The sequence below is a fragment of the Ranitomeya variabilis genome, chromosome 4 (assembly GCF_051348905.1).
Source record: "Ranitomeya variabilis isolate aRanVar5 chromosome 4, aRanVar5.hap1, whole genome shotgun sequence".
Taxonomy (NCBI): Eukaryota; Metazoa; Chordata; class Amphibia; order Anura; family Dendrobatidae; genus Ranitomeya; species Ranitomeya variabilis.
The window spans coordinates 746447347-746469218 of record NC_135235.1 but is presented as its reverse complement, the minus strand read 5'-3'; the positions used below and the strand labels follow the sequence as shown (position 1 = coordinate 746469218).

The 21872-nt window shown below is 51.2% G+C and overlaps 2 protein-coding genes across 3 annotated transcripts in view; one reads left to right on the top strand and one right to left on the bottom strand.

The window, feature by feature from the left end:
- Window positions 1–4403, top strand: part of FOXK2 (forkhead box K2) — a 34518-nt gene extending 30115 nt beyond the window's left edge. The window contains exons 7-10 of one of the 2 annotated variants that reach the window (XM_077254582.1): window positions 1270–1560; window positions 1665–1874; window positions 2295–2354; window positions 2973–4403. In XM_077254582.1, coding sequence (XP_077110697.1) covers window positions 1270–1560; window positions 1665–1874; window positions 2295–2354; window positions 2973–3175 — 764 coding nt within the window. In that variant the 3' untranslated portion in view covers window positions 3176–4403. The remainder of the gene's footprint in view (window positions 1–1269; window positions 1561–1664; window positions 1875–2294; window positions 2355–2972) is intronic. The other variant, XM_077254581.1, reaches the window with a different exon arrangement.
- A 7347-nt stretch (window positions 4404–11750) lies between these two features.
- Window positions 11751–20801, bottom strand: WDR45B (WD repeat domain 45B). The gene is made up of 10 exons (XM_077254580.1): window positions 20599–20801; window positions 19712–19786; window positions 17552–17653; window positions 17378–17465; window positions 16964–17058; window positions 16698–16888; window positions 16434–16519; window positions 16241–16342; window positions 12527–12648; window positions 11751–12369 (listed from the first exon to the last, which is right to left on the bottom strand). Exons 1-10 carry the CDS (start codon window positions 20663–20665, stop codon window positions 12263–12265), a joined length of 1035 nt encoding a protein of 344 aa, XP_077110695.1. The 5' UTR covers window positions 20666–20801; the 3' UTR covers window positions 11751–12262.
- Between the last annotated feature and the right edge of the window lie 1071 nt (window positions 20802–21872).

Sequence of the window (21872 nt, the reverse complement as noted above, 5' to 3'; positions counted from 1 at the left end):
TCTATATACAGGGAGCTCCCCCTAGTGGTGCCTGCAGACAGGATCTTATCATGTATCTCTGTATACAGGGAGCTCCCCCTAGTGGTGGCTGCAGACAGGATCTTATCATGTATCCCTGTATACAGGGAGCTCCCCCTAGTGGTGGCTGCAGACAGGATCTTATCATGTATCTCTGTATACAGGGAGCTCCCCCTAGTGGTAACTGCAGACAGGATCTTATCATGTATCTCTGTATACAGGGAGCTCCCCCTAGTGGTGACTGCAGACAGGATCTTATCATGTATCTCTGTATACAGGGAGCTCCCCCTAGTGGTGACTACAGACAGGATCTTATCATGTATCTCTGTATACAGGGAGCTCCCCCTAGTGGTGACTACAGACAGGATCTTATCATGTATCTCTGTATACAGGGAGCTCCCCCTAGTGGTGACTGCAGACAGGATCTTATCATGTATCTCTGTATACAGGGAGCTCCCCCTAGTGGTAACTGCAGACAGGATCTTATCATGTATCTCTGTATACAGGGAGCTCCCCCTAGTGGAGGCTGCAGACAGGATCTTATCATGTATCTCTGTATACAGGGAGCTCCCCCTAGTGGTGGCTGCAGACAGGATCTTATCATGTATCTCTGTATACAGGGAGCTCCCCCTAGTGGTAACTGCAGACAGGATCTTATCATGTATCTCTGTATACAGGGAGCTCCCCCTAGTGGTGGCTGCAGACAGGATCTTATCATGTATCTCTGTATACAGGGAGCTCCCCCTAGTGGAGGCTGCAGACAGGATCTTATCATGTATCTCTGTATACAGGGAGCTCCCCCTAGTGGTGGCTGCAGACAGGATCTTATCATGTATCTCTGTATACAGGGAGCTCCCCCTAGTGGTGGCTGCAGACAGGATCTTATCATGTATCTCTGTATACAGGGAGCTCCCCCTAGTGGTGGCTGCAGACAGGATCTTATCATGTATCTCTGTATACAGGGAGCTCCCCCTAGTGGTGACTGCAGACAGGATCTTATCATGTATCCCTGTATACAGGGAGCTCCCCCTAGTGGTGACTGCAGACAAGATCTTATCATGTATCCCTGTATACAGGGAGCTCCCCCTAGTGGTGACTGCAGACAGGATCTTATCATGTATCCCTGTATACAGGGAGCTCCCCCTAGTGGTGACTGCAGACAAGATCTTATCATGTATCCCTGTATACAGGGAGCTCCCCCTAGTGGTGACAGCAGACAGGGTCTTATTACATCTCTCTTTTTTGGGACAGGATCCCCCCTTGCCAGCCAGCCAGTCCTCATCACTGTGCAACGGCAGCTCCCGCCGACAATAAAGCCGGTAACGTACACGGTGGCCACTCCCGTCACTACGTCGCAGCAAACGGTGATGCAGACCGTGCACGTTGTTCACCAGATACCGGCCGTGTCGGTCACCAATGTTTCGGGCCTCACTCCTGTCAACACCTACACGGTCGGCGGGCAGGCGGTGGTAGCACAAGCCGCGGTCGTAGCCCAACCCAAACTAGAGCCTCAAGAGAACGGCGATCACAAAGAGGTGAAAGGTCAGTGCTGCCTCCTGGTTATTAGGGGGGATTTCATCTGTTTTTCCAGACCCCTGCTTGCTGTCAGTGAACGATGATCACTTTTGTCGATTTTTTCTTTCCAGTCAAAGTAGAAGCAATTCCTGCCATCGGTCACCCGGCGCTCGGCACGGCGAGCCGCATCATCCAGACCCCAACGTCCGCCCCCCTCCAGACGGTCACCATAGTGCAGCAAGCACCTCTAGGTCAACACCAGCTCCCCATCAAAGCGGTCACACAGAATGGGACACACGTCCTGCCCATCACCACCGCCATCCAAGGACAGGTCACCACCGGTAAGGAGCCGGGGTCGGGCTGCCACCAATAGATCTGTGTGTCAGATCCTCACCATTGTCAACATCTCTGCTTGCTGTAAACCTGTACAGAGCCGACACTTCACAGCTGACTGTTTGTTACAGTTGTATCAGCAAACAACCCATTTCACCTTCGCTGATAACATTGTAACAAACCCTCAGCTGTGAGGATGATGTGTTTCCATTGGAAGCAGAAATATTGAAACCGGTAAGCAAAATCTATACTGGGGAGTAGGTTAGAAAGGGGTTAATAAGACTGCTCCCGTCCTGCTGACGGTTTCCTGTAAGTCCGCTTAGACTTAATGTCCTCTTGTCAAATCACCCGACTTGATTGCGTCTTGGCGGGGCGAGTGATTGGCCCCGTCTTCAGATCCCGATCTTCAGCTGGATGTGTTTTTTCAGCAAACTCCAGCTACTCCCTGACTGACAGCCCCTGGCAGTGGAGAGGAAATGGAGCCCGAGGTAGGATCTGCTGTGTCTGTCTTGTGTTATAAAAGTTGGGGCTGGTGTTAAAATATCCCCCCCTCCCCCGGGGTCATGGTCTCCCAGGAGGTCCTCATCTGCCGGGTGCCCCGTTCTTCAGAGATCCGCTCTGCTCCTGGCTCAGTTCAGTAGCTGAGCCTGCCCCCTCCCATTGCCACCATTCAGCCAGCCCCCTTCTCACACCTCTGACCTGGCATCAACAGTCATAGAACTTTTAAGAATCATGTATGTGTTTGTTTGCTTTTATTATTTCCTGGGCCACCCCTGTAAGAGTGTATGCACCCAGAGGATATATGACTAGTATGTCCGTTTTATTGGGGGGGGGGGGGGGAGATGGTTTTTTGTTTTTCTTTCTGTGTGTGTAGATATGGCTAATAGGTCCTACCAAAAAACGTAAGAGCAGAAGCAGGACCTGACTACAGTGTTTGTAGTCTGTTACTACGGCAACACGGCTGCAGAGGGAATGTAGGCGCAGAACGGCAGTCACTTCATCATAGACCCACGGGGATGAGAGGCGCCTCTGATCGTTCCCAGAACAGGCGTCTCTGACTGTCAGTGCAGAGTATAACTCACTCTCTTCTCTCCCCCCCCTTACAGCCGCAGCGAGCCCTCTGCACATACTGGCCACCCACGCCTCGGCATCGGCCTCCCTCCCCACCAAGAGGCAAAACGGAGACCAGAACGACCAGCCCGAACTCAAGCGAATCAGGGTGGAAGATCGCACCGAGGCCCTAGTCATATCCGTAAACGAGAGCACCCAGAAAACGGAGGGGTCCAATGAACAAGACAACCAAAAATAGGAACCCGCCCTCCCCCGACACACAGGAGGAAAAAAAAAATCCATTCTTTTCTTTTCTTCGTTCCTTCCCGGTTTTCCTTCCCCTCGTTCTCTGGAAGTGACCTCCATTTAAAGGAAAACACGCGCAGCTTCAGTGGTGCCAAAAACAATTGTGGAAGTGGGGTGTAAAGTCACTAAAGAAGTGGGGGTTGGCCTAGATCAAGACTGGAGAAAATACAGAAAAAGTTTTTGGAAACTTTTGTTTTCGTTTTTTTTTTTTTTTTTTTGTCACCTCTACCTGGATAATCTTCTGCCTCTCTAGTCACCCGCTGTACGAAAACTTATGAAATGTTGGATGCTTTGACTACAACCCCCACCCTCCGTTAAGGTTTTTTTTTCTGGCCATCGCTCGATATGGGCTGAATCCGGGAGTCACAATGCAAAGTCTGTTCCTTTTTAAAGGGAAACTAACTATTCAACGATCGGCAGCTACAGCCTTCCTGCTCCTCTGGACTCGCACAACACGTCGTCTACCCCCCAGTTTTTTTTTTTGTTGTTGTTTTTTAAAACACACAAACCTGAAAAAAAAAATAACTTTTCCGGTCTGCAAGTCAACGGGTCGTACATTTCAGAATTTCCAGTCACTTCAGTATCGTGGAAAAAAAAAATATTTTTTTTCTAAATTTTGAGAAAATGAATGTAGTTTTTTTTCTTTTTCTTTTTTTTTTTTTTCTGTTACATTTAGCAATTTTTTTTTCTTGCCACGTGTGGTGATCAAATTCCTTTTTTTTTTTTTTTGGTTGAGCGTGCATGTAACCGAAAGAAGAAAAGGAATCGGGAGGTAAAAAAAAGAAAAATTATTGTAAGAGACATTTAACAAATTGCAAAGAAACTGTTATCAGTTTTGATCAGAGCTGCACTTAACTCCTCGTCCCTTCTCCCCCATCCTCCCTTCCTTGTTCTGTGCCCTGGCCTAATTTTACCCATCTTATCCCCTTCCTGCCCCCTTCTCCTCCACCCTAAAAAAAAAACAAAAAAAAAAACTTTTACTTCTAAGGTTAAAGAAAAAAAAAAAAAGAAAAAAAATCACAAAAAATATCTTGCTTAATATTGTGTATGTTTAAATGGCAAAAGGCTGCTGTTCAAGTCCCATTTAGAAAAAAAAGAAATTTCCAAACCTCAAGAAGAAAGCAAAAAATAATAAATGAGAAAAAAAAATAGTAAAAAAGTGTCGAGGGTAAATTTAAAAAAAAAAAAAAAAAAAAAAAACTCGGAACACTGGAACTGTAAACCCTTTTCTCTTGCAGCGTCTAATTTTCCCGCGACCGGCACGTAATTCTTTTTTATTTTAGTCATCCATGCTGCTTAAAGGGAAAATGCCCACAAAATTGGATTTTTTTTTTTTGCTTGTTTTTATATATATATTTGTAATTATATTTTTCTTTATAAACCATAAGCTGCCATGAAAACGAATGGAGAAAGGATGAAAAAACGGAGGCTCTTATTTATATATACATAGATATATATATATTTTTTTGTTACCTACAGCCATTAAAATATTTATAATCCTGACCTGTAATAAACCTTGGAGTATGATATTTTACATGAACCGCATTTTCTACTTCAATTTTCTGGTCTTTTCTTCTGTTTTTTTATTTATTTTGAGTATTTTTCCACGGTGGAGCAAATCTTAGTATATTGTCACAAAATCGCAGGAAAATGTTTGCGGTTTTGTCACAATTTTGCAAAACAACCCCTAGTCCTATAAGGGTTCTTCTAGGATAGCTGATACCTTGGGGATGGCTAGGACCCCACCGGTCCCAAAGACGAGAGCATCCTATCATCTGTGGGTGCCCAATTGGGAATGACTTCAAATTTGTTTTCAATTTTTTGTTAGGTTTGTTTTTTACTCCCATTTTTTTTCATAAATATTTGATTTAATTTCCTTTATGACATTCTATTTTTTTAGTGTTTTTTTTTATTTATTCCTATTTATTAAATATTCAATATAATGTCCTCATGAGTTTTTATTTGTATATTTTTCGATTTTATTTTTTAGTGTTTTGTTTGTTATCCCGTTTTTTATTAAATATTTGATTTAATTTCCTCATGGTTTTTTTTTCTTATACTTATATTCTCCTCAGTGTTGTTATTTTTGTTTTTTTATTCAAATTTTTTATTAAATATTGGATGTAATTTCCTATTTGTATATTTTTCAATGATTTTTTTTTTTGTATTTTCTTTAGTGGTTTTCTCCTGTTTTTTAATCGTCATTTTTTTTTTTTTTAAATTAAATCTTTGATTTCATTTCCTCCTTATTTTTTTTTTTTTTCTATACCTATATTTTCTTTAGTGTTTGTTTTCTTTAATTTAATTACCATTTCATTTTAATTTCCTTAATGGTATTTTATTCAATTTCCTCTGTTTTTTTTTTTTATCCCCAGTTTTATTTGATTATATATATATATAGAGAGAGAGAGAGAGAGACATATATTCGTTTCCTTGTGATTTTTTGTTTTGAGTATTTTTCTCCCGTTTTAAAATTTTTAGTGTTTTTGTTTTCTTTTTGTTCTGATTTCTATTCCCATTTTTATTAAATATTTGATTTATTTTCCCCATGATTTTTTTACTTGTATATTTTTCTCTTTTATTTTTCTTTAGTTTTTTTATTCCCATTTTTTATTTTACTTTCCTTATGCCTTTTTTATTTTTGCTTTAGTGTTTTTCTCTTTTTTATTAAATATTTGATTACATTTCCTCATCATTTGGGTTCTTTCTATTTTTTTCTTTAGTGTTTTATTTCTTTTTTTTGTTTTCTTATTTCTATTTTTTATTTGATGTAATTTCCTCTTTTTTTCTCAATTTTGTTCACTTTTTTTTTTCTTTCCCCATAGGAAATTAAATCAATTTAATAAACATAATTTTTATTTATTAAATATTTAATTTAATTTCCAATTTTTTTTTATTTTTCTATTTCTACTTTCATATAATTTTAATCATTATCAACATTCAAGCCTTTGATGGACTCTTGGACTGTTTTTGATGTCAGTAAACGCTTTGATATCTGCTATGGAAGCCTCTTGTGATGACAAAATCCTTTGCTGCCCGTCTGATGCATCTTTTCCATTTTAGCCCTGCCAGGTGCTTGTCGTAAACTGGATTTTTACGCTTCATGCAAAATTTCATACTCCTTGCTGATCTTGGCCCAAGAATATAAATATTTTTTAATTTTTTTGATTTGTTTTTTATTTGGAGATGGGGGGAATTATACTTGGGCTTATGGGCTTCTTGGCTCAGCCACTTCAAGACAAGGAAACATGGCTGCTTGGTGACAACTTTTTACATTGGTAATTGGTCGTCAGAGATGATCTTGTTCTCCTGCTTTGTTCAAAGGCGCAAAATTTAGCCAGCAAAATCAATTAAAGAAAAAAAACTTCAGACATGTGGCATAAAAACTATTGCACAGGTTTGCATACCCTTTAGATGCTTTGAAGCAAATGTTGTTTTGTCAGTCTGCATGTGTTCCCATCCATTGCAGGCTGCTCAGTGTTAAATCTTTCAGACTCTGTTTCTAATGGTTTATCCTTAGAGCGAAGATCTGCCTCAGTGGATCATTGCATATATGTACCCCTACCCCAATCCTGGAATATGTGATGGGTTGCCCCATCTCGATGGGCGCTGGTTTAGGGCACTTTATCTGCCTATGTACCTATAGGAACTATTTCATTTTGCTGGCTATTATTCCCCACCTCCCTTTATTCCTGATGATGTGCTATAGCATCATGCCTACCTCCTGAAGAAAACAAAGCCCAGCCCAATTTTATTTAAAGGTAAAGCCACGCCCTGACTTCCTGGAGAACTCTAAAGCCACGCCCTGGATAACTCCAAAACCACGTCCCGGCTCCCTATAGAACTCCAAAGCCACGTCCTGGCTCCCTATAGAACTCCAAAGCCACGTCCCGGCTCCCTATAGAACTCCAAAGCCACGTCCCGGCTCCCTATAGAACTCCAAAGCCACGTCCCGGCTCCCTATAGAACTCCAAAGCCACGTCCCGGCTCCCTATAGAACTCCAAAGCCACGTCCCGGCTCCCTATAGAACTCCAAAGCCACGTCCCGGCTCCCTATAGAACTCCAAAGCCACGCCCCGGCTCCCTGTAGAACTCCAAAGCCGTGCACCGGCTCCCTGGAGAACTCCAAAGCCGCGCCCCGGCTCCCTGGAGAACTCCAAAGCCACGCCCCGACTTCCTGGAGAACTCTAAAGCTACGCCCTGGATAACTCCAAAGCCACTTCCCGGCTCCCTGTAGAACTCCAAAGCCACGTCCCGGCTCCCTGTAGAACTCCAAAGCCACGTCCCGGCTCCCTGTAGAACTCCAAAGCCACGCCCTGGCTTCCTGTAGAACTCCAAAGCCACGCCCCGGCTTCCTGTAGAACTCCAAAGCCACGCCCTGGCTTCCTGTAGAACTCCAAAGCCACGCCCTGGCTTCCTGTAGAACTCCAAAGCCGCGCCCCCGCTTCATGTAGAGCTCCAAAGCCGCTCCCCGGCTTCCTGGAGAACTCCAAAGCCGCTCCCTGTAGAACTCCAAAGCCGCGCCCCGGCTTCCTGTAGAACTCCAAAGCCGCGCCCCGGCTCCCTGTAGAACTCCAAAGCCGCGCCCCGGCTCCCTGTAGAACTCCAAAGCTGCGCCCCGGCTCCCTGTAGAACTCCAAAGCCGCGCCCCGGCTCCCTGTAGAACTCCAAAGCCGCGCCCCGGCTCCCTGTAGAACTCCAAAGCTGCGCCCCGGCTCCCTGGAGAACTCCAAAGCCGCGCCCCGGCTTCCTGTAGAACTCCAAAGCCGCGCCCCGGCTCCCTGGAGAACTCCAAAGCCGCGCTCCGGCTCCCTGTAGAACTCCAAAGCCGCGCCCCGGCTCCCTGGAGAACTCCAAAGCCGCGCTCCGGCTCCCTGTAAGCGCTTTGGAGGTATCATTCAAGGCTGACACTACAGAATTTCTCAATAAAGCAAATGCAGCGAGAACGACAATCACGTTATCTTATCGAATGAGATCAGGAACCTTTATAATTTATGTAACTTGTAAAGATGTTAGAGTAGATTTTTACTCCAGAAGGTCCCAAAATGAATTGTCAGGTTTTGCACTGAGCAGCCTGCAATGTATGAGAACGCCTGCAGGCTCTAGAACAAGAATGGTGGAAATTGCAATTACAAGTATTTTTTTTTTTGGTCCAAAATATGTACATTTGGAGTCTGTCCACTCAATCTTATACCGTGAGGATAAACGCATGGGACATCTAACCATTCACTGACAGAAAGCAGAAATGTAGAAAATGATGAGGAATGATTGAAGCAAAGTCCCCGCTTTATCGGTTTCTTTTTTTAAACTCCAATATGGTGCATGTGCGCTTGATGAAGGTGGTGAAAAATCAAAGATGATAAGGGAAAAAACATCTGGATTAGAAAAACACAAGATAAACACTTTTTTACCTTTTCTTGATCAGTTTTAACTGAAGAAAAAAAAAGCGCAAACATAAATATCAGACTTTTTTGTTTTCTGGAGTTAAATTGGTTTGACGGCCATGATGAAACTGGAATATAGTTGGAAGATGCACTTTCATTCATAAGGGAGGAGGGGGATGAAACTGCAGTATCATTTGTGTATTTGATACAAGAGGGGGGGGATGAAGCTGCAGAATCTTCCTCAGTGTATTTGCTATAAGTGGAAGAGGGGGATGCATCGGTAGGATCCTTGGTGTACTTCCTATAAGATGAGGGAAATGAAGCTGCAGTATCCTCTGTGAGCTTGATACAAGAAGAGGGGGATGCAGCTGCAGTATCTTCAGTGTATTTGATACAAGAAGGGGGGGATGCAGCTGCAGCATCTCGGTATATTTGCTGTTAGGAGAGGGGTGAAGGTGCAGTATCATTTCCTGTAAGAAGAGGAGGGGTATGAAGCAGCAGTATCCTTTGTGTATTTCCTATACACGAAGGAGGGGGATGAAGTTTCAGTATCTTCAGTGTATTTCTTACAAGTGGAAGCGGGGGATGAAGCTGCAGTATCTTCAGTGTATTTCCTATAAGTAGAGGAGGGGAACAAAGCTACAATAATCTTGGTGTATTTTCTACATGTGGAGAGGAACAAAGCTGCAGTGTCTTCAGTGTATTTCCTATAAGTGGAGGAAGGAGATGATGCTGCAGTATCCTTGGTGTGTTTCCTATACGTGGAGGAGGGAGATGAAGCTGCAGTATCTTCAGTGTATTTCCTACAAGGAGGAGGGGGACAAAGCTGCAGTATCTTCGTGTATTTCCTATAATTAGAGGGGAACGAAGCTACAATAACCTTGGTGTATTTCCTGTAAGGAGGAGGAGGATGAAGCTACAGTATCTTCACTGCATTTCCTACGAGTGGAGTGGAGGGGGGGGAGGGGGGGGGACGAAGCTGCAGTATCCTCTGTGTATTTCCTATACGTGGTGGAGGAGGGGGACGAAGCTGCAGAATATTCAGTGTTTCCTAGAAATGCAAGAGGGTGATGAAGCTGCAGTATCACTTCCTGTAAAGAGGAGGGATATGAAGTAGCAGTATCCTCTGATATATTTCAGTAAGACGCGGAGAAGTATGCAACTGCAGTATCCTTTGTAATTCCTAGAAGTGGAGGAGGGGGGTGAAGCTGCATTATCCTCTATTTTATGTGGAGGAGAGGGACAAAGCTCCAGTATCTTTGGTGCATTTCCTACAAGTGGAGGGGTAAGAAGCTGCAGTATCATTGGATATTTCCTATACGTGGAGGAGGGGGGTGAAGCTGCAGTATCTTCAGTGTATTTCTTACAAGTGGAGGAGGGATGCCGCTGCAGTATCCTCACTGTATTTCCTATACGTGGAGGAGGGGGACAAAGCAGCAGTATCCTATATGTGGAGGAGAGGGATGAAGCTGCAGTATCTCCTGTGTGTTTGCTATATGTGGAGGGGAAAGAAGCTGCAGTATTGTCAGTGTATTGCTTGTATGTGGAGGAGGGGGATGAAGCTGCATTATCTTCGGTGTATTTCCTACAAGTGGAGGGGGATGAAGCTGCAGTATCCTTGGTGTGTTTCCTATACGTGGAGGAGGAGGGGGATAAAGCTGCAGTATCTTCAGTGTATTTCCTACAAGTGGAGGATAAAGCTGCTTTATCGTCGGTGTATTTCATATAAGTAGAGGGGAACAAAGCTACAATAACCTTGGTGTATTTCCTGTATGTGGAGGAGGGGGATGAAGCTGCAGTATCTTCGGTGTATTTCCTACAAGTGGAGGGGGATGAAGCTGCAGTATCCTTGGTGTTTTTGCTATACGTGGAGGAGGAGGGGGATGAAGCTGCAGTATCTTCAGTGTATTTCTTACAAGTGGAGGAGGCAGCTGCAATATCTTCAGTGATTTCCGACAAGTGGAGGATTGGGATGAAGCTGCGGTATCTTTGGTGCATTTCCTACAAGTAGAGGAGGGGGACGAAGCTGCAATATCTTTGTTCCCCTCCTCAACTTATAGGAAATGCACCAAAGATACCGCAGCTTCGTCCCTCTCCTCCACTTGTAGGAAATGCACCGAAGCTGCAGTATCTAAAGCGTATTTCCTACTAGAGGTGGAGGGCGACAAAGCTGCTGTATCTTGTGTATTTCCCATAATTAGAGGGGAACAAAGCTACAATAACCTTGGTGTATTTCCTGTAAGAAGGAGGGGGATGAAGCTGCAGTATCTTTGGTACATTTCCTACAGTATATTCAGTGTGTTTCCAATAAGTGCAAGAGGGGGGATGAAGGTGCAGTATCACTTCCTGTAAAGAGGGGGACGAAGCTGCAGTATCCTGTTTCCTATATGTGGAGGAGGGGGACGAAGCTGTATTATCTTCAGTTTATTGCCTATATGTGGAGGAGGGGGACGAAGCTGCATTATCTTCAGTTTATTGCCTATATGTGGAGGAGGGGGACGAAGCTGCATTATCTTCAGTTTATTGCCTATATGTGGAGGAGGGGGACGAAGCTGCATTATCTTCAGTTTATTGCCTATATGTGGAGGAGGGGACGAAGCTGCATTATCTTCAGTTTATTGCCTATATGTGGAGGAGGGGGACGAAGCTGCAGTATCCTCTGTTTCCTATATGTGGAGGAGGGGGATGAAGTTGCAGTATCCTCGGTTTCCTATATGTGGAGGAGGGGGACGAAGCTGCAGTATCCTGTTTCCTATATGTGGCTGCAGGCTGACAGATGAGGAGCAGAGGGGAGGTCCATGGCTGCAAGTCATCCGATCATGTAATTTTTTTTGTTTGTTTTTTATTAAAAAGCATTAACATCTTACAAACATTTGTGCAAAACAAGAGGGAAAAATAAAAAAGAAAACCAAATTCCTGATTAATTGCACTAAAGCCACATGCAGAAACGACATCCCAAAATCTACAGCAAAGGTTTAGTATTAATGTCGGGTACAAGATCCCCTCCCCCGCGGGATCGCCGCCGCTCCAGTGTAACGAGGGTGGACCGTCATTAGTGGATGTGTTAGTATATGGTCCAAGCTCCTGGAAACGGCGCCACCACTACTCCGGAGGCCGACTCTGGTATTGCAGCTGCATGTACAAAAATGGAGACTTTTTGGGAGTCTGGTTGATAAGGATACATTTCCGGACTCTAGCAACCAGTGTCAGATCAAACTGGAACACCCCTTTAAGTACCGGTTTGTGGTGAAGCGATGCTCTTGGAGCTAAACGCAGCAGCACGAACCGGTCCAATCATGAGCTGCAGGCGGAGCAGGACTAGGTACAAGCTGCACTGCTACCTGTCCGCTTCCCTACGCAGAGCGGCGGCCGATGGGAGTTTTCCTCCTGGACGATGCATGTTACACATATAATATTACGGGGTCCGGTACGTTACTGTTAATACTGCGTTGTGTGATTGATCCGGAACATTCCAGAAAGCAGTCAGTGGCAGAAATGGAAAAATAATTATTGACGGCTGTGAAACGCGTCGCCGCTCTCACGTCATGGATAAAATGTAACGACAATGAAAAAAAAAAAAAGTGTCACGGAGTTTTTTCAGTCAGTTTTTGGAGTGAAGCCCCCCACATTACTGCCGCCATGGAGTCCGGAGAGGCTCAGAGCTTGTCGTCCGTCATTTCTAAAAACTGCGCGTAGACGTCTCGCGTGCACTCGCCCTTCTGGTTGAACTGGAATTTGTAGTAGCTGCCGTCCGCGCAGATCGCTGTAAAGAGGGGAGCGAGAGGTCAGACTCCAGTCACAGCCAGAGCTGCAGCGACCATCACAGCAGAGGAAGACTGGAAGGTACATCGGGCTTATTTCTGAAAATATTTAATGCCTGCTAACACCGGGGTGCCACACCAGCCACGGGCCACGCTCACCTATGACAGAGTTTGGTTCTGTTCCAAAGGCACAAACACAAGGCGATCCAGAGGGAACCTGAAACTTGGAGAAGCTCCACTTAGAGCTGAAGTATTTGGGGAGAAAACTGGCGGAGGCCAAACTGCAACAAGACAGAAGACAGGCAGTTATAAGTAGTGAGCTCCCCCTAGTGGTGGCTGCAGCCCCTCATCTCGCTCTCTATATGCAGTAAGCTCCCCCTAGTGGTGGATGCAGACCCTCATCTCCCTCTATATGCAGTAAGCTCCCCCTAGTGGTGGCTGCAGCCCCTCATCTCGCTCTCTATATGCAGTAAGCTCCCCCTAGTGGTGGCTGCAGACCCTCATCTCCCTCTATATGCAGTAAGCTCCCCCTAGTGGTGGCTGCAGTCCCTCATCTCCCTATCTGCAGTAAGCTCCCCCTAGTGGTGGCTGCAGACCCTCATCTCCCTCTCTATATGCAGTAAGCTCCCCCTAGTGGTGGCTGCAGCCCCTCATCTCCCTCTATATGCAGTAAGCTCCCCCTAGTGGTGGCTGCAGTCCCTCATCTCCCTATCTGCAGTAAGCTCCCCCAAGTGGTGGCTGCAGACCCTCATCTCCCTCTATCTGCAGTAAGCTCCCCCTAGTGGTGGCTGCAGTCCCTCATCTCCCTCTCTATATGCAGTAAGCTCCCCCTAGTGGTGGCTGCAGCCCCTCATCTCCCTCTATATGCAGTAAGCTCCCCCTAGTGGTGGCTGCAGCCCCTCATCTCCCTCTATATGCAGTAAGCTCCCCCTAGTGGTGGCTGCAGCCCCTCATCTCGCTCTCTATATGCAGTAAGCTCCCCCTAGTGGTGGATGCAGACCCTCATCTCCCTATCTGCAGTAAGCTCCCCCTAGTGGTGGCTGCAGACCCTCATCTCCCTCTCTATATGCAGTAAGCTCCCCCTAGTGGTGGCTGCAGCCCCTCATCTCCCTCTATATGCAGTAAGCTCCCCCTAGTGGTGGCTGCAGTCCCTCATCTCCCTATCTGCAGTAAGCTCCCCCAAGTGGTGGCTGCAGACCCTCATCTCCCTCTATCTGCAGTAAGCTCCCCCAAGTGGTGGCTGCAGTCCCTCATCTCCCTCTATCTGCAGTAAGCTCCCCCTAGTGGTGGCTGCAGCCCCTCATCTCCCTCTATATATGCAGTAAGCTCCCCCTAGTGGTGGCTGCAGCCCCTCATCTCCCTCTCTATATGCAGTAAGCTCCCCCTAGTGGTGGCTGCAGTCCCTCATCTCCCTCTCTATATGCAGTAAGCTCCCCCTAGTGGTGGCTGCAGTCCCTCATCTCCCTCTCTATATGCAGTAAGCTCCCCCTAGTGGCTGCAGTCCCTCATCTCCCTCTCTATATGCAGTAAGCTCCCCCTAGCGGTGGCTGCGGCCCCTCATCTCCCTCTCTATATGCAGTAAGCTCCCCCTAGTGGTGGCTGCAGCCCCTCATCTCCCTCTCTATATGCAGTAAGCTCCCCCTAGTGGTGGCTGCAGCCCCTCATCTCCCTCTATATGCAGTAAGCTCCCCCTAGTGGTGGCTGCAGCCCCTCATCTCCCTCTCTATATGCAGTAAGCTCCCCCTAGTGGTGGCTGCAGCCCCTCATCTCCCTCTATATGCAGTAAGCTCCCCCTAGTGGTGGCTGCAGCCCCTCATCTCGCTCTCTATATGCAGTAAGCTCCCCCTAGTGGTGGCTGCAGCCCCTCATCTCGCTCTCTATATGCAGTAAGCTCCTCCGAGTGGTGGCTGCAGCCCCTCATCTCCCCCTCTATATGCAGTGAGCTCCCCCTAGTGGTGGCTGCAGCCCCTCATCTCCCTCTCTATATGCAGTAAGCTCCCACTAGTGGTGGCTGCAGCCCCTCATCTCCCTCTCTATATGCAGTAAGCTCCCCCTAGTGGTGGCTGCAGCCCCTCATCTCGCTCTCTATATGCAGTAAGCTCCCCCTAGTGGTGGTTGCAGCCCCTCATCTCGCTCTCTATATGCAGTAAGCTCCCCCGAGTGGTGGCTGCAGCCCCTCATCTCCCTCTCTATATGCAGTAAGCTCCCACTAGTGGTGGCTACGGCCCCTCATCTCCCTCTCTATATGCAGTAAGCTCCCCCTAGTGGTGGCTGCGGCCCCTCATCTCCCTCTCTATATGCAGTAAGCTCCCCCTAGTGGTGGCTGCAGCCCCTCATCTCCCTCTCTATATGCAGTAAGCTCCCACTAGTGGTGGCTGCAGTCCCTCATCTCCCGCTCTATATGCAGTAAGCTCCCACTAGTGGTGGCTGCAGCCCCTCATCTCCCTCTCTATATGCAGTAAGCTCCCCCTAGTGGTGGCTGCAGTCCCTCATCTCCCGCTCTATATGCAGTAAGCTCCCACTAGTGGTGGCTGCAGCCCCTCATCTCCCTCTCTATATGCAGTAAGCTCCCCCTAGCGGTGGCTGCAGCCCCTCATCTCCCTCTCTATATGCAGTAAGCTCCCCCTAGTGGTGGCTGCAGCCCCTCATCTCCCTCTCTATATGCAGTAAGCTCCCCCTAGTGGTGGCTGCAGCCCCTCATCTCCCTCTCTATATGCAGTAAGCTCCCCCTAGTGGTGGCTGCGGCCCCTCATCTCCCTCTCTATATGCAGTAAGCTCCCCCTAGTGGTGGCTGCAGCCCCTCATCTCCCTCTCTATATGCAGTAAGCTCCCACTAGTGGTGGCTGCAGCCCCTCATCTCCCTCTCTATATGCAGTAAGCTCCCCCTAGTGGTGGCTGCAGCCCCTCATCTCCCTCTCTATATGCAGTAAGCTCCCCCTAGTGGTGGCTGCGGCCCCTCATCTCCCTCTCTATATGCAGTAAGCTCCCACTAGTGGTGGCTGCAGCCCCTCATCTCCCTCTCTATATGCAGTAAGCTCCCACTAGTGGTGGCTGCAGTCCCTCATCTCCCTCTCTATATGCAGTAAGCTCCCACTAGTGGTGGCTGCAGCCCCTCATCTCCCTCTCTATATGCAGTAAGCTCCCCTAGTGGTGGCTGCAGCCCCTCATCTCCCTCTATCTGCAGTAAGCTCCCCCTAGTGGTGGCTGCAGTCCCTCATCTCCCTCTCTATATGCAGTAAGCTCCCCCTAGTGGTGGCTGCAGTCCCTCATCTCCCTCTCTATATGCAGTAAGCTCCCCCTAGTGGTGGCTGCAGCCCCTCATCTCCCTCTATATGCAGTAAGCTCCCCCTAGTGGTGGCTGCAGTCCCTCATCTCCCTCTCTATATGCAGTAAGCTCCCCCTAGTGGTGGCTGCAGCTCCTTGTATCCCTCTATATGCAGTGAGCTGCCCCTAGTGGTGGCTGCAGCTTCTTGTCTACATGCAGTGAACTCTCTCTAGTACTGACTGCAGCTCTTTGTATCCCCCCTCTACATTCAGTGAGCTCCCTGAGTTGTAGCTGCACCACCTTGTAGCCCTTGCTACGCAGTAAGCTCCCCCCAAGTGGTGCCTGAGGCCCCTTGTATCCTTAGATATGCAGTGAGATCCCCCTAGTGGTGGCTTTAGTCTCTTGTATCCCTCTACATGCAGTGAGCTCCCCCTAGTGGTGGTTTCAGCCCCTTGTATCCCTAGATATGCAGTGAGCTCTCCCTAATGGTGGCTTTAGCCCCTTGTATCCATAGATATGCAGTGAGCTCCCCCTAGTGGTGGCTGCAATTCTTTTCATCCCTCCAGATACAATGTTCCAGATCCTCAGCTGTGATCCCCTCCGATTACCTGGACTGTTTGTTTCTCTTGGGATCCTCTGCTGCAAAAATGTGCACCGTCCCGTGATCACTGGAGACGCAGATCAGAGAGGCGTCCTCATTGAAGTTTATGCTACAACACAAGCGCAGACTCGTCAGCCAATCAGAGTGCTAGGCCCCTGCCCCATTACCCAGCAGCCTTCACTCGTGCCTGTCACACTCACCAGTAGATGTTGGCGGCCTGTGATCCTCTGCGCAGCTCCTGAATTAAATGGCCAGACGTCGTGTCGAATATCCTAATGAGAGTTCCCTGTAAGGAGGGAATCACAGACATCAGCCCCCACCACGAGGCAGCGGAGGGGCTACCACCACACGTATGTGGCATCGGTTAGTCCTGTCTGCATAAGGACCCGCCCACGCAGCATAAGGACCCGCCCACGCGGAGCAGACATTACTAATCTATCCTCGGCGCCATCTACAGACATCACCTTCTCAGACGCGGTGGCGATTCTGGTCCCTTGTAGATTTAGAGAGATGCAGCTCAGGACCCCCTCGTGTGCCGGGATGTCCACGGGGGGCTTCTCAGTGCTGGCCAGGTCTACGATCTGCACGTGGCCGGTGTGAGCCCCCGGGAAGGCCAGGAATGAATTATTGCTGTTCGGACACAACACGCACAGACCTGAAGGGGAAGACGTGACAGCGTCAGGATGATGAAGGTTGTGGTCCACCACGGAGGAAGCCCCCCGCTCCTCACCTTTAGGATTGTAGCAGGTTTCGAAGACGTGGAGCTGATGGGGGTTGTGAGTGAAGGTGAAGACCTTTATCATGGAGTCCAGCACCACCACGATCCTACAACAGAGGAAAAAGGTCAGTGCCCTGCAGCCCCTGCACTGCCCCCTCCACACACCCCACCCTTATTATCAGGCCAAGTCCACCCCCTGCCGTCATCAGTAACCACTCCCCAGTCCTTGCACTGGCCATCAGGCTGTCATCACCAACAGCTCCCACCCCGGCCCCCAGACCCCAGTCAGGACTAGTCCACGCCCCTGCAGCCCCCATAGTCATTACCAGGCCCAGACCACACTCCTAGAAGTCTCCATCATCCTCAATCTCTGCGCAGCCCCCCACCGTGGTTACCAGTCCCCGCGCAGCCCCCCACTGTGGTTACCTGTCCCTGCGCAGCTTCACGGCTTTCACCTCCGTTGAGAACTCGATCTCAATCACAGTTTTCTTCTTCAGGTCGTCCCAGATCATAACTGGAAGAGTCAGAACACAGGGAGTGAAGACTAATGCAAATGAGAGGCCGCGGGGGAGGAGCCTGGGAGGTGTCTGAGGGTCTCACCTTTGTTGGGTGGATATTTCGGCTTCTTCCCTCCTCCGACAAGAGCGAGATAGTTACAGCGGAACAACATCTCCACGTATCCGATGCCGCCCTCCATGAACTCTGACCGGAAAGATGAAAGGGTTAATGTCTGGATGTGATTATGGCGAGTGGTGGGTGACTCCGCACCCCCTGGTCCCCCCACACTAATGTCCTACTGCGCACTGTCCCCCTCCTCGGTGCTGGTATCCTGCTCCCTTCCTTCCCCGCTGTCCTACTCGGACCCCTGATCCCTTCCCCCCGGTGTCCTGCTCGGCCCCCTGCTCCCTTCCTTCCCCGCTGTCCTACTCGGACCCCTGATCCCTTCCCCCCGGTGTCCTGCTCGGCCCCCTGACCCCTTCCCCCGCTGTCCTGCTCGGCCCCCTGACCCCTTCCCCCGCTGTCCTGCTCGGCCCCCTGATCCCTTCCCCCGGTGTCCTGCTCGGCCCCCTGATCCCTTCCCCCGGTGTCCTGCTCGGCCCCCTGATCCCTTCCCCCGGTGTCCTGCTCGGCCCCCTGATCCCTTCCCCCGGTGTCCTGCTCGGCCCCCTGATCCCTTCCCCCGGTGTCCTGCTCGGCCCCCTGATCCCTTCCCCCGGTGTCCTGCTCGGCCCCCTGATCCCTTCCCCCGGTGTCCTGCTCGGCCCCCTGATCCCTTCCCCCGGTGTCCTGCTCGGCCCCCTGATCCCTTCCCCCGGTGTCCTGCTCGGCCCCCTGATCCCTTCCCCCGGTGTCCTGCTCGGCCCCCTGATCCCTTCCCCCGGTGTCCTGCTCGGCCCCCTGATCCCTTCCCCCGGTGTCCTGCTCGGCCCCCTGATCCCTTCCCCCGGTGTCCTGCTCGGCCCCCTGATCCCTTCCCCCGGTGTCCTGCTCGGCCCCCTGATCCCTTCCCCCGGTGTCCTGCTCGGCCCCCTGATCCCTTCCCCCGGTGTCCTGCTCGGCCCCCTGATCCCTTCCCCCGGTGTCCTGCTCGGCCCCCTGATCCCTTCCCCCGGTGTCCTGCTCGGCCCCCTGATCCCTTCCCCCGGTGTCCTGCTCGGCCCCCTGATCCCTTCCCCCGATGTCCTGCTCGGCCCCCTGATCCCTTCCCCCGATGTCCTGCTCGGCCCCCTGATCCCTTCCCCCGGTGTCCTGCTCGGCCCCCTGATCCCTTCCCCCGGTGTCCTGCTCGGCCCCCTGATCCCTTCCCCCGGTGTCCTGCTCGGCCCCCTGACCCCTTCCCCCGGTGTCCTGCTCGGCCCCCTGATCCCTTCCCCCGGTGTCCTGCTCGGCCCCCTGATCCCATCCCCCGGTGTCCTGCTCGGCCCCCTGACCCCTTCCCCCGGTGTCCTGCTCGGCCCCCTGATCCCTTCCCCCGGTGTCCTGCTCGGCCCCCTGATCCCATCCCCCGGTGTCCTGCTCGGCCCCCTGATCCCTTCCCCCGGTGTCCTGCTCGGCCCCCTGATCCCTTCCCCCGGTGTCCTGCTCGGCCCCCTGATCCCTTCCCCCGGTGTCCTGCTCGGCCCCCTGATCCCTTCCCCCGGTGTCCTGTTCACCCCCTGATCCCTTCCCCCGGTGTCCTGCTCGGCCCCCTGATCCCTTCCCCCGGTGTCCTGCTCGGCCCCCTGATCCCTTCCCCCGGTGTCCTGCTCGACCCCTGATCCCTTCCCCCGGTGTCCTGCTCGGCCCCCTGATCCCTTCCCCCGGTGTCCTGCTCGGCCCCCTGATCCCTTCCCCCGATGTCCTGCTCGGCCCTCTGATCCCTTCCCCCGATGTCCTGCTCGGCCCCCTGATCCCTTCCCCCGGTGTCCTGCTCACCCCCTGATCCCTTCCCCGGTGTCCTGCTCACCCCCTGATCCCTTCCCCGGTGTCCTGCTCGGCCCCTGATCCCTTCCCCTGGTGTCCTGCTGCACACCCTCCACCTTGTCCTACCCTGCCCCCTGGTACCCCAACGATTGTGTCATGCACCGCCCCCCGCACTGGTGTCCTTCTGCACCCCCCACTCTAGCATCCTGCTCCGCCCCCTGATGCCTCGCCATCATATATCTGCTATGCGTAGCCCTGAGGGCGGAGTCTGACACCACAGGAACTAGCAGGGAAGACGTCCTCAGTGGGGCGTACTTATATGGAGGGGGGGCACATACTTATCACACAGTCGCTTACCCTGCTTCTCCTTTTCCTTCAGCGGATCGGTGTTATAGACCCGGAAGCCGTTCTCCATCCCACAGGCGAAGCAACCTGAGAACAGAACCTGAAGAGTCACCCACCGCGCACAAGACCCCCCCGTCCCCACACATCTAATACCCCCTGAGACCATCGCCCCCCTCCTCAGTGTACGCGAGACCATCGCCCCCCTCCTCAGTGTATGCGACACCACCGCCCCCTCCTCCGTATACGTGAAACCCCCGCCCCCTATTCCGTATGCACGATCCCCAGTCCCCCCTCCTCCGTATACGCGATCCCCCTTCCCCTCTTCTCCATATACGCGATTCCCCCTTCCCCCGTATACGCCTTCCCCATATATACGCTATCCCCCCCTTCCCCCTCCTCTGCGATCACCCCTCCTCCGCATACGCGATCCCCCATTCCCCCCCTCCTCTGTATATGCGATCCCCCCTCCTCCGCATACGCGATCCCCCATTCCCCCCTCCTCCGTATACGCGATCCCCCCTCCTCTGTATACCCGATCCCCCCTTCCCCCGTCCTCCGTATACGTGATCCCCCCTCCTCTGTATACCCGATCCCCCCTTCCCCCGTCCTCAGTATACGCGATCCCCCTTCCCCCCTCCTCCGTATACGCGATCCCCCCTTCCCCCCTCCTCCGTATACGCGATCCCCCCCATTCCCCCCTCCTCCGTATACGCGATCCCCCCCCATTCCCCCCTCCTCCGTATACGCGATCCCCCCCATTCCCCCCTCCTCCCTATACGCGATCCCCCCCTCCGTATGTGCGATCCCCCCCATTCCCCCCCTCCATATACGCGACCCCCGTTGCCCCTGCCTGTATCCCCGGTACATGACCGCCCATCCCCCTTCCGGTCCCCTCTCACCATGGTCCTGGTTGAATCCGGCGTACAGGAGGCCGTTCCCGTGCGGGTTGGAGGGCAGCAGGTTCATGTTTCCAGCTCCGCTGCCGGTGTCGGTGTCAGGGCCCCGGCCGCGCCGGTTACATCATCGCCGGGAGCCGCTGACGTTCTCTCTCTCTGACACCCAGCGGCCACTTCCGGCCTCCGCAGGCCGCCTGGTGGAGCGCAGAGCGGCGACGCGCCCGGCACGTGATGCGGTAGGCGGAGCGTCCAGGCACGTGACCCGGCAGGCGGAGCGTCCAGGCACGTGACTCGGTAGGCGGGGCGTCCAGGCACGTGATGCGGAGCGCCGAGCAGTCGATTCATGATTCCAGGCTCCAGCGGGAAAGTGAATGAGGAGGAGGTCGGGCTGTGCCTGTCATGTACTGACTTGTAATACTGCGGATACCGGGCGCCGGTCACCACAAGTCACATCGGCTTCTCTGCAGCGGGAAATCTATTGTACACTGACACAAATTACCGGATTGTTCTCCCATAGTGTGAGCCCCCCTTCGCACACACTATGAGTCCCCAGCATAGTATGAGGCCCCCACAAAGTATGTCACTGGAACAGAAAAACATCCTGCACAGTGTGAGGCTGTAACCACTTGCCAAGTGTCTTGGGACCAGGGGCTAATCTGTCCATAATGGTAGGGGCGCCCTAGCCGGATTACTTCTGATGGTGAAGATGTCGGGGCCACCTACCTTGCCTTAGTTCCTGAATCCGTCCTCAGTCTGTACCCTTCCCTCACCTAGGGAAGAGGGGTGTCGGGACTCGAAGCCAGCAGCTCTTCCCTCTCAGCCATTCAGCTCGCTGGACAGTTCCTTGCTAACCCAGATACTGGTACCTGTGTTGTTTCGGATTGTCTCCACCCTGAATTCCTGATTGAACACAATACTCAAACCTGGCATTGCCACTCCCTTCCTTGTGAGATTATTGCGCTACCAGCCTCTAGTCAAGCTTCCTTTCACCTGCAGCTTAATTCCAAGATTATACTGCTGCCTCCTAGGGTTGAGCGAAACGGGTCGTGCATTTTCATAAGTCGCCGACTTTTGGCAAAGTCGGCTTCTCATGAAACCCGACCCGACCCCTGTGCGGGGTCCGCCATGCGGTACGCGATCATGGTGCTAAAGTCGCGTTTCGTATGACGCGTTTAGCGCCATTTTTTCAGCCAATGAATGAGCGTGGGCAGAGTGATGACATAGGTCTTAGGGGAGTGAACGCCTATCGTCATGTTATCGCTTGTGCGCAGTAGGGA